This window comes from Chaetura pelagica, unplaced genomic scaffold (assembly GCF_000747805.2).
Source record: "Chaetura pelagica isolate M959 unplaced genomic scaffold, ChaPel_1.0 scaffold485, whole genome shotgun sequence".
Taxonomy (NCBI): domain Eukaryota; kingdom Metazoa; phylum Chordata; class Aves; order Apodiformes; family Apodidae; genus Chaetura; species Chaetura pelagica.
This window is the reverse complement of record NW_009953315.1, coordinates 18,882-36,484: the sequence shown is the minus strand read 5'-3', so window position 1 is coordinate 36,484 and position 17,603 is coordinate 18,882. Positions and strand designations below refer to the sequence as shown.

At 38.6% G+C, this 17,603-nt stretch overlaps 1 protein-coding gene across 1 annotated transcript in view; it reads left to right on the top strand.

Annotated features, from left to right (window-relative positions):
- PDE1C (phosphodiesterase 1C, calmodulin-dependent 70kDa) overlaps positions 1–17,603 on the top strand; it is a gene marked incomplete at its 3' end in the record, with an annotated part of 292,309 nt that overhangs the window by 261,014 nt on the left and 13,692 nt on the right. Inside the window, exons 9-13 of the mRNA XM_009998092.1 lie at positions 3,853–3,953; positions 5,615–5,743; positions 10,250–10,351; positions 11,496–11,616; positions 14,550–14,631. Coding sequence (XP_009996394.1) covers positions 3,853–3,953; positions 5,615–5,743; positions 10,250–10,351; positions 11,496–11,616; positions 14,550–14,631 — 535 coding nt within the window. The remainder of the gene's footprint in view (positions 1–3,852; positions 3,954–5,614; positions 5,744–10,249; positions 10,352–11,495; positions 11,617–14,549; positions 14,632–17,603) is intronic.

Below are 17,603 nucleotides of genomic sequence, written 5' to 3'. Positions count from 1 at the left end.
TTTGCTTTTGTTTTCCTACTGCAATGGGCTAGGCACAATGTATCCCATGCAGACCGTTGTGATGGAGTTGCACTCCAGGGGAGGTAGGGAAGTGTCTGCTGTTTGTCAGGAATAATCCCAAACACTAATTGTTTCCACAGCCAAATGATTTGTGACATTTGGTTTAGGATCTCATATAGCACAATTAGAAACCACTCTTCTTTTACCAGGAACAAGGGATTCACGACACTGCATGGCAACCATGACATTTGGGCTTTGCTTCCCTTCCTAGAATGTTTTTTTAAAACTTTGGGCTTGCTGTTTGTTTGGGTTTTTTTTGTTGTTGTTTTGTTTTTTGTGTTTTTTTTTGTCTGCTCATTTGTTTTCTTTTTCTTAATTTCCACCCCACCTCCCCTGCGGAATGCAACACATCTCAATATGCATAGATTAATGTAGTTTGAAAATGAGCTCTAGAGGTCATCGATGCTGACCTGCTCACTGCAGGGCTGGCTTCTAATAAGCTTATTGTGTTCACACATGGTAAAGAAAGGTAGGGGACATTTTTCTCTTTCAAGAATTTGTTCATATCAATATCTTAGCCTTACTCTGGCATATATAGTTGTTCAGTAACTCATTTTCACAGTATTGTTTCAAGGATCTGGGACACGCTGGAAGGTGAGACATACCTTCCAACCCAAATGATTCTATGCTTCTATAATATACAGTGCCTGAAATGTCTTTAATTTTCCTGTTCTTTTCTTCCTCGGAGTTAATTTGTTATACTTTACTGCATGAAATAGAATATCCTGGGTTCTCTCATAGATGTGATGTTGAAAGAGAATTTGGAATTACTCTGATGGAGGATTGGTATATATAAGCATGATGTGTAGGAACAACTTCCAAATGTTGACACACTATTTGCTTATTTCATTCTTTCCTTTATTTAACTCTGTTGCTCAGCTGTGATTACTACTTTATTTGGTATTCTTTTCTGATTAATGTTTATAATTATTAGGAATTCCCATATAATTTCTGAGTACAGACAATGAGGTGTAAATGGTAGAGTTTCAGAGTTGTTTCTTGGATACTGTCAAGCAGTACAAGAGAATGTTTCCTGCAGCAGACCTGTAAAACTGCAGAAGTGCAGGACTTCTGTCACATTTGTTTGTACCAAAGGGAAGTGAGATCCTCCTTTTCTCTAAATTATCATGATTAATAAGCAGATCTTCATGAGCTCTGAAAATGATAATTACTTTGGAATAAAAGGCCATAAACTCTGCGGAAGGAAACAAGCCTATTGTTGTCTTTGCTTTGTAACATTTGCTTGGAAATGCATACATTTTTTTGTTAGATTTGGAAACACTGCTCTTTCCTTTTTCTTTTCCTTTCTCTATGTGTCCTCCTTTTGTTTACATGCAAATGACTTGCCTTAGTAGCTAATTATTCGTATTTATTATGTGTTTAGGAAAGAAAATCATGCATCATTACCCTTTTTTTTGCTTCCACTCTGGAAAGCAATACTTGTTCTTTTGCACCTTTTTTTTTCCCCTGCCAACCCCCACACTCTGTAATTGCAGAAAGTCTGAAGGTTTTGTTCTGGATTGTTTCTGTCAATTGTTTCTGTTTCATTTAGAAATGAAAAGCTTTCACATTTCCTCACTCTTTCACATGCGACAGTGTCCTGCTGCTTTCTCAATAGTTCTTGATGGCTTTTTTCTTTAAAACTACCTCTCTATTCCCAAAATGAAGTCCATCTCAGACTAGTGAAAGGTAATACCACCTCATAAATGGAGATTTCATTCCTTCTCTGCAGGCTCTTTGCCATCTTGTTTGCTTTTCCCTGTAAGGTTATAGCAAAAAAAAAGGAACTTACAATTACTTACCTGCTATTTTCCTCCTGTAACTCACAAGCCTATTTTGACTTTCTGTTACTTACACTGATTGATTTATTTATTACCCTCATTTCACAAGTGTAATCATAGTCTGTATTCTGAGTGTTCTCCCTCAAATGCTGTTTTAATATATAATACCTCTTCTCAGGTGTATGATGCCCTATTTGAAAACCTACAGTACCCAAACAAGTTCAACAAGTGACATTTTGATTGGGCATGCAAGTTAACACTTTTCCTCTGTGTGTCTTGAGACCCCAAGACTTGGGTCATAAGATCCTGTCAGAGTGGGACTTGTTGGATGATGCCCAGAAGGTCTAAAATGCATGCATTAGACTTGCTGGGAGTGTCCCACAGTAGTTCTACATGAATCATGTAGGTTTGCTCTGCCTGTTCCCGAACGCTTGTGTATTGTTTTTTTATCCTATCATTTGCACTCTCTCCTATTGGAAAAAGGGCAGAATGTGGTTGAAGAATTGAAGTCCAGACCTAGAGTTGTAGCATGGAAACCCTGCTTCCTTTTTTTGCCCATTGCAGTTGCTAGAAGTTGGTGCTTAAAACTTGAAATCGTGTTCTTAATCAGCTGTGAAGCCTTCCTTATTCACTAGTCACAGCTGGAAACAGAAACATCACAGATTGCTTCACCACCAGTGCTGTCTCTTACTATCCTGGATCAATAGTGTAGAAATGAGAAAATAGTTAAGTCTCTGTGTCTGCTCCTTTCTTGACCCCTTCACCCTCTTCTCTCAAAAAAACCCGACCAAAACCAACCAAAATAAGAGCTATTTTATTATGGTCAATGGAATTGTGCAAAATATCTCTGGCTAGTGTTTTCAAACTGCATCTTCAATGTAAGGAGGTCTTTAATACTGAGACTTGCTTCATTTGCTATTGGTTATGCAGAGAAAGCTGTGAAAGGCAGGAGGAGACTTGCACAGGTCACTGTGTGCAGAGCCCCACAGTTACCTGTGCTTCCCCTGCACATGGTTAACAGACCAGTGGTGGTCCCTGAGCTATATTAGATGTCTAGAATAGATTTATGAAACCAGACTGCCTTTACTGAGCTTTGAATTAAAAGGCAGTTGGTACATGGACGTCTGTCAAAACATTTGCAGGTTGACAGTGAGCTGTTACAAAAATATTTAGCAACCACTGTGGTAAAGGTTTCCTCTAAATATAATACATTTAAGCATTTAATACAAATATTTACAGAGTCTACAGTATCTAGAGCCTTTGTCTCCAATATGCTTGATGTTAACAGCACTCCTTGTGTGCTACAAGTGGAAAACCAGACATAAAGTGATTGATTTGCTCAGAGGAATATTATTAAAAGCATCTGAGTCATTCAGAAATCTCAATCAAAAGTGACTTAAGTATTGAAAAATAAGGCTTTGACTAGGCAAATAGAAAAAAACTACCTTGGAGCTTTCTCAGATGTTTCTATAAATGATAAATGAATAACAAGACCTACATCTTGTGGGGTTTTGTACCCTCTTCTCATCATGATTCAATGACTGATACGGACTTTTAGTTACTGGAAATTAGTGGCTTTCTTCTGTTTGTAAGACTTGTCTACCCAGGTCAACTGAGCTGAAAATACATATTATGGTGGTACGTGCATACCTGCACATGTATCATCGAGTTCTGCTTGAAGAACATTGATTTTCTTGAGATTTCTCTCTCTCTTCTTCACCCATTGCTCTTTAAAAAGGGCACGTTTCCCCTTGTTCAGCCTTAAGCCTTACTAGCTCCCTACCATATTGCTGAAGTCCAATGTATTTAGATGAAGCTTCAGGAAAAAACACTGTTTCTGCTTTTGTATATCAACCAGAGAAGTCTGCTTTAAAACAGTTGGTAAGCTGCAAGGGAATGACAATGATGTGCAGCATTAACTGTCAGCAGGGGATAACTTGCCTTAAAAGACAAGAGCCTTAATACCTGGGACAATGACAGCTTATCTGATTGCTCTGTAATCTCTTTTCAGCACTGGCTGACAGAGCTGGAGATCTTCGCTATGATCTTTGCAGCTGCCATCCATGACTATGAGCACACTGGAACCACCAACAACTTTCACATCCAGACACGGTGAGGTCACTGTAAAACATGATGAAAAGTTCAGAAATGGAAGGAAGAAGCTTTTGGTGAAGAAAAGCAAAGCCATGTAGGAAAGTGCAGGAGCTTTTGCTTTCAAGCGTTACAGAAGGGAAGTTTGCTTCTTTAGGTTGTATTTAATTTTTTGCTCAGCCATTTATAATGAAATCCATGTCTTCTAGCTTCCTGAACACTGTTTCAAATTAACAACCAGGAAAAAGGTCCTGAAACATTTCTGTGAAAGTTGCCAAAGACAAATTATTGTTCAAAGCCATGTTTATTGATAAATGTATCATTTTGGAGGAGGCACTGTAACTCAACAGTTTTTTCTCCTTGTTGAATTTGAAGAATCAAACAGATATATTTACCATTGCCTATTCAGGGATATAATTTTTTAATGCTTTGTAAATTGCTAGACAGTGATTGTCTGATAACAAACTAGACTGGATCAATGTCTTTTTTGAGCTTAGAATCTCCTATAAGGCTTTTGTGATGGTGAAGGAGAGAAGAAGATGAAGATGGCAGCAAAACTCATCGGAAGTGTGTGAAGGTTATGAAGTCTCTAGTTGCAGTGATAACTGGACATCTAATGTCTGTATTTTTTTGACAGTGGGAGTATACTGGTAGCAATGACAAAATGTCCAGATGTCCTTGACTGACATTGCACACTTGGGCATTTCTAAGATGCATTGGATCTCACCCTAAATTAGATGTCTGGAGTATGTTAGCTGAATCATGCTGCGTATCACAGATAGATTGCTAGGATAAATCACACATATGCTCAGGAAAGTTTGGGAACACAGAAAGAAGTTTCTGTCTCTGAATTGGGCCAAGCCACGCTCCACTTCTTACAGCTTCATGTATGCAAGAAGTAGGGATCTGCTGTATTTCCCAAATACTTACAAAAGAATTCAGGGAAGCATAATTGTAATTTAACTGCTGTAACACTGGATATCAGAGGGTGTAAAATGTCAGAGGAGAATAATATACACTGCTGTCTGGGAAGCAGAAGTGAGTGGGGACTGTAACAAATCATACACACCCTCAGTTGCCATTTACTTCCCAGGAAGAGCTTTGTCTTCAGACCAGCTCAGACATTCATCAATCTCAGATCTATCCTCTGGAGCTTAAAATAAGGCATGAAGTACCTTTGCTCTTACTCTATCCCACTGGCCATTGCCTTTCCGTACAGCATGGTCTAAGTGCATAGATGACAGAAATCAGTTTAGTTTTATCTTGCCTGCAGCCAGTTTGCTGTTCTGGAAACAATATTGTGACACATCTTGCAATTGCTTACGTGGGGATAGTTAGGCTTTAATATGAGGTCAACACAGACAAGGACTGGCCAAGAGCCTCATGAATCAACTCTAAATTTACATCTGTCTCACAGCTCTCAGCACATATTTTTTTTTAGTATATAACAAAGAGACTAGGGTAAGTCTCAGCTGATAAAATAGATATTGTAGTGAGTTTTGAACCTCAGCTTACTTGTACTGAGTAACAGCAAAGAACAAAATATTACAAGAGCTCTTAAAAGGCTCATATCTGTGCTATAGAACTAATCTCTGTAGCTGGTGGAAGGAGAACTTGTGAATGTGAAACTCTTGAGGCAGGGAAGAAACATAACCTCTCCTGTGTTTTCTTTTCAATGTTAGGTCAGACTCAGCCATTCTATATAATGACCGCTCTGTGCTTGAAAATCACCACGTTAGCGCGGCGTATCGTCTTTTGCAAGATGATGAAGAGATGAATATTTTATCTAATCTCTCAAAGGATGACTGGAGGTAAAAATGAACATGGTGGCAGCCCAGAAACATTGCAGCTTCACCAGAAACTGTTATTTCCTTGTTGGAATGGCACTACGCATTCTTGTATATTGTGTATTAGTATTTCTATGGCTACAAGAGAAGGAGCTTTAGAAGGTGTTTTTCTGGCTAATTTGGTTTTGGTTTTCAGCTCTGGTAGTGAGACTAGACTTCTTGAAAATTAATTGTAATATACAAATTGACTCCCCCCTAATTTCTAAGTCTCACGGAGGTACCCTTTGCACATATCCATTTGAAATAGAGTGTAGAGGTAGCCTGCTTTTTTTTCATTCTAAAGCATAAACATAACCTTTATCTACTTTGACAGTCCCTACCTAGAAATTATAAATGAAATAAAAGAATCCAGTCCAAGGAGCATAAATTAGTGTGCATATATGCAAAGGTGATATTAGAAGTTGTAATTTAAAATAAGCCTCAGGCAACATGTGATTTATGGGCCAAAACTGGCTCATGATTTGCTTTCTGATAGCAGACAGTTCAAACTAATGAGGGCTTTCTCTTTTTGTGTTGTGTTTTTTGTGTGGTTAGTTAGTTAGAGATTTTTGTAATCTTCAAGGGGTGGTACTTTAAAAATAGCCTAGTGTGTTAGTCAGGAAGACTCCTGCTCCATGGTCTTTCTCATGGGAGGGGAAGCTTGCATCTTACTTAATGTATGGTATCTCCTGCATACACTTAAATGTGACAGAGTGATGATCAGTTTGTTCTAATATAAACGTGGTGAAAGGAGCCCTTCTCTGTGGCATGGCTTATAGCAAGCTGCTGAGTGAAGACACTGCTTGCTAATCTCTTTAGCCTGAATTGTCTGGTTTTTTTTCAACTTGTGGACAGTGATGCAATCCTATAGCTGAACACCAGGAGTAAAACTCAGGAGCTTATGTGGCTGATGTCAGTCAATGTGAGTGTTGTGGAGGAGTGGCCTGAGAAGTTCTATCCCCCAATATAGAAAATAGTCTCATGGTGGGCAGCAAGCAGGAACTTAACAAAAAAATTAAATCTGCATTAAGGTGCTAAAAATTTAATTTAATTTTTTAGCTATAGCTGGTAATGGGTTGTCAAATATTGGCAGGAAATTACTGCTTCCTTTTATGTTGCAGGGGAAACACAAAGAACTAACTGACTGGAAACAGCAGCCTTCAAGTCACTGTCTAAAAGGAACAGTGGAGCAGTTAGCTGAGTATGCTTTATTGCATACTGTCTTTAGAAAAATTGCTGCTTTGGAGCTTTAAGCTTATTTTGCTTGCATCAAAGCTAGCTTCAGATATTTCTCATTGATTCTGTAGTATCAACATGTGTGTTCTCTTGTAGCGGTATGGTTAGAATCAAAGTTTCAAATATTAACCCATCTCTTTAAGAAATACTCTAACTGCCTGGTATTGAGTGATTTAGATTGCCTACTTATTCTCTCTCAAGTAGGTCTTTATAAATGTATAGGTTTTGATCAAGCAGCAATTGCAGAATAAAGGCCATTATCTAGATCTGCTCTAATATCAAGACCCTTGTGAGTTTTGTGTGGTCTTGCTTTTGACTGCCACTTTGAAATCCCATAGGCAAACATTTGGGAAACACTGGAAACATGAGCTGACTTCACTAGGATCTGAGATGTTGAAAGAAAAAACAAGAAACCCAGAATTTCCCAGACTGCCTCTCAAAAATAGGACTCTTAGGATGCCTTTGGAAACTATTACAGTCCAAATTGGACTATATTTTTGTAGACATACCTGATAAATCTCTCTCAGCAAAAGGCCTGAGTGATGGTTTTTGGAAAGCAAATTGGTCAGTGCCCTTTTAAGCTGAGCGCTCACTTGTTTTTGTCACATTACTAGTAAGAAAGAATCTAATGGTTAGTGAATTTTGCAATCCTAGATGTCCATGTGGATTTAATCATTCTGTGGTATTCAGTCATCTAGTTAGGGAATGTATTTTCAGGAAAGAAATGTTGATAATTAAAGCTACATTTTCTGTTGGAAAATAAATTGGCACAGGTTTTGTGAGGAAAGCAGATGAGACTAAAAGATCTTTTGAGTTACAATGAAAGAGCAAAGAGTTGAATACTTAATAGTACTTACACTAGATTTTTTTTCTCCATTTAGAAATACTTAGGCTGCTTATTAAATATTTGAGCATCAGCTGAGTTGCTCATTTAATGAATCCTATTCAAATAATCAACAAGTAAATGAATAAACTATGGCAAAAACGGACCACAGTGAATTAGGAATATAAACTGCAAAGTGAACAGATGCTTTCCAAAATATTGTTATAGATGCCTTTTCAGGCATTGCATTCCATTGTTAATAATTTCTGTGCAGTTTATTGAAACAGTGTATGCTTAGCACAAACTCTTTAACATCAAGTAGAGGATAAAAAACATCTGGATAATGTTTAAGTCTTTAACTCTGTATTGAAGTACTGACTTTGTCAGTAAACCTGCTTGGGGTTTAGTCTCAATTAATTCTGAACCCTTCTTGAATATCCATGTTATTCCTTTTGAAATTGTGGTGAGAAACCTTGAATGTTAATATTTTACTTAGGAACCACCAGCTGCTCTGTCATTACCATAGTAATCTCAATTTGTTAGTCATTCTGCATTTCCTAACAATAACAAGGAGTTCTCAATTGGCTTATGTGCAGTGAGACTTCCTGAGATGGATAAGCTTTGCCTGGTCAGTATGGCAGTTTCTGTCTGGAAGTAGCATCAGAGGTGAGCAGTGCCTGTGGAAGCTGGCAGCTCTGCTCTGTTTCCTAGGTATACCTCAGCTTCCTAAAGAACAAAATTTGTGAATTTATGGACACAAGGATGGGAATAAAAAATAATTCAAATAGCAGTCAAGAGCTGTGTGCTCCTAGCAGTGCAGGCTGAATGCCCACACTGCCAGCTCGACAGTTCCAGCAAGAATGCCACGGTCATAGCCAGGGAAGGAGGGAACCTCAGTGCAGGACAACTGACAAGACAGAGACCTCTTAGAAAGGCAGTCGTGGTAAAAGCCCCAAACATCCTTGCCAGCTTCTCGATATATAGTGATACATACTCTTTCAGGAGAAATGATGTTCTGAGATAAGTACAGGGGTCAGAAATGTGCCTATTATGGATTTACATCTCTAAAAGGGAAGGTGGTATTTGTGTGCTTGTGAACATATGTATGTGCTGGCACTGAAGTCAGTGACTCATTTGCCTGAGCTGAGCTTTTTGCTTTTGTTTTCCTACTGCAATGGGCTAGGCACAACGTATCTCATGCAGACCATTGTGATGGAGTTGCACTCCAGGGGAGGTAGGGAAGTGTCTGCTGTTTGTCAGGAATAATCCCAAGCACTAATTGTTCCCACAGCCAAATCACATGCTGTTCTTGTAGAAGTTTGTTTCTATGCATTCAGATTCTCCTCTTCTTCCTCTCTTGCTTTCCTTGACAGAGAGGTTTGTGCTGCTGGGAAAGAAGCAGACCAGGGAACTGATCAGGACTGGTGAACAAAAAACCAAAAAAATCCAAAATAATTTTAAAGATTTTTTTTAATCCCCATATCATTACCATCTTGAATGCTGTTGTCTATACAAGTGCCTGTAGTTAAGGGTGGGGAGGAGGAGGTGGGTATACTGGGGGAAGAGTGAGACTGATGCCATTTTAACATGTGTTCAGAAGTCCTGACAAGTGCCACCCATGGGATGGTGTTAGCACAGCAGCTTTGGGTCTCTACACAGTGGTGGCATGGACCTGGAACTTGAACAGTGCCACCAGAGGCAAAGGAAGTATGCTCAAAATAGGCCACGTTCTTCATGAAACATTCATGAAAAGAAGAATGGTAACTTCTCCTTTTAAATGAAAGCTGACAGGTTTCTAAATCTCCCAAATCCTGGGCTGGTGTGGTAACCTTGGACTGTTCTTCCTTGGTTAACAAAAATTCATACAGGAATAGTTTGAAAGAATAATATCAGGGAAGTAATGTAGGATCTCAAAGGTCTTGACTGCATATATGCATCACATATACTTGGGGATGTTTTGTAACATGCTGTTTTCACTTTAATAATATGACTAATCTTTCAACATAGGTATCGACCAGTTTTAGTCAATTGGATAGAGGTTCAGGTTCAAAAGTTCACCTGATTCATGCTGAGGCTTTACATAGACTATTTACTTCCACCTAAGAATGTCCTAGAAAAAAAATCAATTTAAGGAGTTTGTGCTTAATTGAAAAAGGAGTGCTAATACTAAAGTCTTTTCAAAAACCATCTAGGTTTTCTATTAGCAAGGATTAGCCACCTGACTTAAATTGCAGCCCTCTGAATCTTGTCTTCTTGTAGAAAATCCTTCATCCTTTTCCCCATCCCTGAAAGAGGGATAATTGAAAGAGTTACATACAAAGGCAGAAGTACTGACAATAATTTACAGATAGACAAGAGAAACTGGATTGTGTCTCATACTGGGTTTTATGTTTCTCTTTCCTTGCTCCTCTCATCATGACGCCATCCAAAAGAGAATTCAGAGCTCTAGTGATTGAGATGGTGTTGGCCACTGATATGTCCTGTCACTTCCAGCAAATCAAAGCCATGAAGAATGCTTTGCAGCAGCCAGAAGGGTGAGTCATTTCATAACACTCTGCAGTGAGGGGCTGCTTTTCAGCTGGTGCTTTGTCATTGTGTTTGACTTCAAAAGCACCTCTCCAGAGGCCTTCACTCTCTCTGATGTCCACAGCAATTCTCTTTCTGCTGGTGAATTTTGAATGAATTCACTTAGGAGTGGACTGGCAACCCCCCCATATGCACATGTCTGTTGTGTTCTGGTAGACCAAAGCTTGCAAAGGTCATCATGTTGGGATAAGCCTCCCTGGGCATTTCCCTTCGAGTACCAGGGTAACATCAAGACATGATCCAGCTGAGTGACCTCTACAGTTTGAGTATGACTCAAAGTCATAAGACCTGCAGAACACAACTTACATGTTGCCCTTCTGCAGAGAGTATCAGCTGCCACCTTTGCAACAGTCTGCTCCGTAACCAGAGGACAGATGAAAACAGCTTGAGATCCACTGAGGGAAGGACTAGAACATCACAGATGGACCACCACGAGGAAGGCTTTTTCATCTTCCCAGTATGCCACTGGAAGCTGTAATATTTGGTCCTCTCAGAAGATGCAACTCTTCCAGCTATTTCAGACAGTAAAAAACTGGAATTAAAAATCAAGACTATCCATCCCAAAAAAACATGATTTTAATCACTAGCCTCTGTGGTTATGGTTTTAAGAAATTGCCAAGTTTTTTTTTGTCCTGTGGAATCAAATGCAAGGATCATCTTCTGACCATACAACAATGAAACATTTATCAGTTACTGTGCAGATTATCAGTGCTCCTGAGATCTCATCTGAACTGTTTACTGCAATAAGATTGTAGGGACCAGCTTCTCTTTTGAGCTGCATAAGATGCAGCACAGCTGAAATGGGGAACATGCAGCTCTTCAAGCCTGCTTGTGCTAACAAGCAAGCTCGGAAAGAAGCTTAGCAAGGTTGAACACTTCTTTTGCACTTCTTAATCTCTTACAACAGGAGCAGTCTATTTTGGATAAATTAAACAATCTTTCATAATAGTTTGATTTCATGAACATGGAAATATTCGATTAATATCCTGGCCAAAGACTCTAATTACTTCATTTCCCTGCTTAGCTAAGATTTTTTGTAATTCTCTACTACAAGAGGAGACAATTAATTTGTTTGATCTTTTTGGTTTCCAGAATTGACAAGCCGAAAGCCTTATCACTGTTGTTGCATACAGCAGATATCAGTCACCCAGCCAAGGCCTGGGATCTCCATCACCGCTGGACCATGTCTCTGCTAGAGGAGTTCTTCAGACAGGTAAAGCTAGGGAAGTTCCCCTGCATTTCTGCAGCACAGAAGCAAGGTCTAGGACTGGGCAAGTAAGTAGGAAAAGATGAACTCAGATCCTTTCCTTTTTTTAAGAACCTCCTAAGTTATATTAAGATTTCTCTTCTGGCATCAGTAGCACTGACTATTGTGCCTCTTGGGAAATGAATGTCTGATATACTGCCTATAGATATAGATGTTATCTACATAGTAGAAATTCTAATTTGGAAAGATAATATGTATTTCAAATTAGCAAAGTATAGAAGATGTGGTGTTCTACTTAGCTGTAGAATCATACAGAACAGATTTAGGTAGCTTTACTTTACAGAACTGTACTTACACTGTTGGGTAAGTATGAAAAATGCATTACCTTTACTTTAGATGAAGTGAACTGATCAAGTTTATGGCTCACAGTGGACTGCCTGCTGACAAACCCACAAATCTAGACAAATCATTAAGCTCTGTGTGATAGCTATAAGCTCCCCAAGTGACTAATTAAAAGCATTTAAAGAGCAGCCTTAAAAAAAACTAAAAATAAACAGAGCACTTAGGAGTGTTTAAGATACTTTTCAACAATACGAATTACTAAACTAAGCGGAACACTAAGTGCTTTATTTCCCTCCACAGTTCAATAACTTAATGTTTTATATTAAATCTGAATGCATGAAAGAAAAATATATTACAATTCTTTTGAAGTTCTAACAATTTTTTAAAACTGCATCTGTTTTTAAAGGCACTGTGCAAATCCCTCCTTAATAAGGACATAGCAAGAATTTGCTCTGAAATTAATTCTTTCATTTGTTTTTCAAAACCAAGAATAGGTTTACTAAATGGAAACAGGTTGATCATACCTGCATCCATCTCTGTGTTGCCACACAGGAGGCTAATGCAAGTAGGATGATTTTCACATACATTTTAGGGAAAACTGTGCATTTTTATGCTTTTCTATCTCAAAATTATCCTGGATGTGTTAAAACACACCACAGCTGAGTCCCAGAACGACTGCTGAAGAAATTAAGATTAGCTAGGTATGAGACCACAAAAAGCTCAAGTTTTGATCTGTTTTTACAAGTAAGGAAGACAAAATAATTATTTTTTTGTTTCCCTAAGAATAATTTCAGGCAACAAATCCTGTTTCAGTTTTGAATGACAGATGTCTCCACTTTTAGATAAAACATTATATAAAGCTTGTAATCTAGTTCCAAATTCAGATGCATTATTAAATCTCTCTTTACGAGAACCTTTAAGCATACCTTGAAGCATAGTCTTGTCTTGAGTAAACCTATTTATTCCTGGATCACTAAATACATCCCTTCCTGACAGCAGAAGAACACACTTCTCACAAGCTGAGTAGTACTACTAGCCAGAGGCAACCATGGTAATGCTACCTCAGATTAGGTATTTATTTTCTTACGCCCTTCACCTGCACGCCCTCTCCTGTCCTTTCTATTATGCACTCTGCAGAGTGGTAAAGCCTGACAATCTGTATCAGCACAGATCCCCAGCCCTATTGGTTTCCAACCACTTTGTGTTGTGACACAGGTCTTCCTACACCAAGTATCCACGCTGTAGGTGTGGATGATACTTCTGAGAACAATACTGGTTTTTTTTACATTCAGCAGCTATGGTGGACATCTCTTAAAGCAAATGTCTTGCGTGAGTTAATCTGTTTTACTGATGCACTTTAGCTAGCTATGGGGGAGCTGCCCAAACAGCTTAAAATAAGTCAACTATCTTTCTGAACAGTTGGAGGGGCAGTTAGAGGTTCTTTCCTGAGTAGAATTAGCCACTGAGGATTTTAAGAGATATAAGGAGTAAGACAAGAATGATGATTAGGTAAGAACTGGCACTGAGAGGTATTTTTCCTAAGAGATTTAGCAGACACAGGAAAGAAATGTTACTTGGTAATATTTTTATATCACACTTCTAATATAAAGCAGAATTGTTCTGCAATAGAAGAATACTATTACTTGTTGTTCCACCCAAAAACTCCAACAGGACTTGTGTCGCCACTTCATGTATGCTGTATTAACAAAAATAATTCATACTCCTTGCAGTAAGTTTTTCTCTGATTAATTTACTGGCTATTTTAGCTTCCATTTGATACTAGTCAGAACACTGGCAAGAAGTTCAGCACATCTAAAGTGAACCGCTGTTTAAGGAATTGATTCTATAGTGTAGTTAACTGGCTATTTTGAATGCTCAGTGGGGCAAATTGCAGCTATGTTGTCCTATACATCTTCTCTGCATAAATCAATGTGTTGTAGAGTGACTGAACCAAGTTAAAGGGCTTTTTGAGAATATGCAACTTGAAAAACTGAGAAAAAAGAAATGGTTATAACACTTGATCTTCTGCATCATGTTAGAAAAGGACTTTCAGTTCTGAGGGCTGAAAAGAGTGTTTGGACTTTTGTACTTAAACACTCACGTAAAATGTTGACAATGTCAGTGTTTTCTTTGGATGAAAGAAGTTTCTGGCCAGCCATGACCTGTGAATTCCTTATCTGAAAGACCAAAAAAGACATACAAAGAAGTAAAAACCCTGAAAGATCACTCATGACACTGGTATTTCCTCTTGAAATATTTGCTCTTGCTGGGTTCTCAGAGAACTTCAGTGAAAAGCATTCTTGTGCTCAAGTGGATTTTTAGTTGGTGCATAGCAGTACCAAGCAGGCAGGGAAAGCCCTGAGGAAAGATTCACTGTAATCAAGATTAAGTTCATTAAGTTCTGCTTGGACTACAACTTTTTCAACCAGACAAAAATTCTCCACAATTTGTATTTAAAAAAAACAACACAACAAAAACCCAACAAGAAACAAATTCAAAACTTAGTAAAGAAAGTAAAGTGAAAGGCTTTTGCAGTCATGACTGAAGATATCAGTGTCCTGTCTTTTTCAATTTTTTTCTCAATTTTGTTTCTCCAGGGTGACAAAGAAGCAGAACTAGGGCTTCCCTTCTCTCCACTGTGTGATCGCAAGTCTACTATGGTTGCTCAGTCTCAAATAGGTATGTCCCTTCTGGTGCATGCAAAGTAACATCTCAAAAAGCACAACTTACTCCTCCCTGTGTGGCTAAGATCTTGGTGATCTCTCATAATTTGGAACTATATTAAAGAGAGGAAATAAAGCACAATGATGTCACCTTCCCCAGATCGACAATTCAAAGCTGAGGAGCCATTAAATTTATGGTTGTGGTTCCATGCAGTAACCATGTTACCTCTGATGCATCTGCAGAGTTGACCACAGTACCTGGTTATGACACTACTCCATGCTTTTCTGAGGCACAGACAGCAACGTGTCATTGTTGTGTCATGGGTGAATATTAAAATGCAATGTGAGTGAGTAAATGTAATGTGTGAGTCCCTTCAATGACCTGGGTAAAACCTACTGTATGTTTTCCCGCTTATTCCTGCCACCCTTCTCCTCCCAATTCTTCAAGCCAACAAGCATTTTTCACTGAAGCCAAGTAAATAGCAAATCCATAGTTCCACCCATTCAGAAATAGAGCACTTTGTCCAGTTGAAAAAGTAGAAGAATGAGGCATCAAGCCTGGTATTTGGTGAGAAACAAGAAGGGCTAAGTGAAGTAAAACTGAAAAGGTAGATTTGTGGGTAGACTTTTATACCTAGGAAGCAACTGAAGTAGACAGAACAACGTGATCTAACGTCAGCTGAAGAATAGAGTGCCAAATGGAATAACAAAATTAAGATAACAGATCCTAAAAATGAGGGAACTGAGGCCAAAAGCAGAAAGAGAGAGAATGTATTGAAGGAAAGCAAACAAAAATATGTAAGCATGAAATTTATCTCAAAGAAGGAGATGAAGATATCCCTGAACTAGGAAAGTTAAGATTCATATCTGTGTCTAAGAGCCATTTCTACTTAAAATCATTTCATTGTTCCTGTTGTGCAAGCCATTCTCTGAGGGACCCCATCCCAGATTTTTCTCACTTGAGAAGTTTAGATAATTCAGCCAAGAATGTGAGCCTGAAAAGCTGGGCTACAAGCCTGGCCTGGTTGCCAGACTTGCAGCATTCTCTTCTCTGCGACAGTAACCCAGAAGAGTGGGAACGTGTGTCCAGTGCAGTGCAACTTCTGAGGACATCTGTGTTCTGCCAACAGCTCAGTGGGGGAAAGCAGCAGCAGAAAACTCAAAGTGCTGCAGTCTCAGCTAAAACGCATGTTGAGGACTCCTGAGCAGACTACACCTACTGATGTTCTGTGGGAGAAGATCAACTCTCTCTCTCTTTCTGGCTGGTGTGGAGACTTCTCTTTCACATTCCTTCTATCAGCTTTCAGATATGTCCCTCACTCCTTACAGGGAAGAGGAGTTGTGCTTCCCACAGGGTCCCTCTGTGTAGAGTTGTGTGTGCTTGGAAACCAGTTTTCCTAGTTCTCCACTCTTGTGCTTCTTTGCTCAGAAAGTCTAGGAGAGCCAAGAGACTTTGGCACTGCTGTCCCTTGTGTCAAATTAGTGCAAAATTAGTGATGAATTCAAGCATCACCAACAAAATTCCACTTTGTAAAAGAGGCACTCATCAGTATGCAAAGACAGCCTTATTCAGTTATATACTGTTTGTCATTATATTAGATTTCTGCAGTTTAGTAATCCATTTACATCAATATGGTACTCTATAAATCTTGCCTTCTGACATTATAAAATTTTCATTTTGAGTATGCTGCACTTATTGGCAGTGTCTTTCTGCAACATCTCCTTTGTTAAATCAAAACCTCCTATATTTTCTGACTGTCTGCTGATGTAAGACTTTCCAAGTTGTAGGCTAGATTCTCAGACAAATAGTCTGTTCCCATTCATTTATTTACCATTTATTCCAGGGAGCAATTTGTTAATTACTACATTTCTTTGCAAAAGTAAGTTCTTATTGAATTCCAAATTGTACTATTACCTGCAGCAAGGAGCCATCAGTTCCCACAAAGAAAGCCCTTTGTCCTTTGTGAGTTACAATTGTGCTCTTGGTTCTGTCAGGGACAGAGCCTAGAAATCCTATTCTGGTGGCTCAACTTGTTTGTAGATGATGATTTGCTGCTTATAGGTCGCTGTAGATGCAACAACAGTGGGCAAGCATTTTATTAATAAAAGATCTGAACAAATGCAGACAGAAGGGTTTACAGTAGGGACTTCTTCCACAGAAATTAAGCTCTGTAGCAGCAAAAACTTCCTCAAAAGAAAGAATGTGTCTCTCTCCTGTTGCTTCAGTTTGTGTAGAAACTGTTCAGAGTTTAAACAGATAATTAAAAACCCTGAATATTAAATAATGAACATGAATTTTAAAACCTATTAATGTTAATGCTAATGACCAATTTATCATCAGTTTTCTTCTTCAACAGAATGAGTGAGGTAAGTATTTCTGTCTGATAGCGAAGTTCAGAAATCAGGAAAGACTGATGTCCAAGTCAGGCTGCTTATCAGAGTGGGGGAAACAAGCAAACTTCAAAGAAAACCAGGTCAAGATTGTATTTCCCAACAAGAATATCAGTAGTTAAAGCTTCTCTGTCTTTTTCAGGCTGTAGGAAGCTTGTTTGATTGGAGATCAGCCTTTGTTGTCGTTATCCTTTTTTGCAGCTCATAAATATAGCAGCATCCTTTTATTTTTGTCCTTTGGCTGGCAAGAAAGAAAATTACAGCTTCACAGCTTCAGAAAACATTGGCTAAATGCTGATGGGTGCATGCTGATGATTCACTTTTCTTTCTATTTTTTGTGTTTGTTTTTTTTGGGGGGGAGTTGTCATTCTCAGGTGGAATGAATGAACAGTAAGCACATGTCTGGAATCAACCCTCAGCATGCAGTGTTAATTGGTAAAGTGATCTTAGCCACTGGGGTACATGATTTTTACTACACTCATTCTGTTGAAGAAGAAAAAGGACAATAAAATGGTCATTAGCATTAATAGATTTTAAAACCCAGGTTCATTATTTGATATTCAGGGGTTTTAATTAGCAAACAATATCACTGTATTT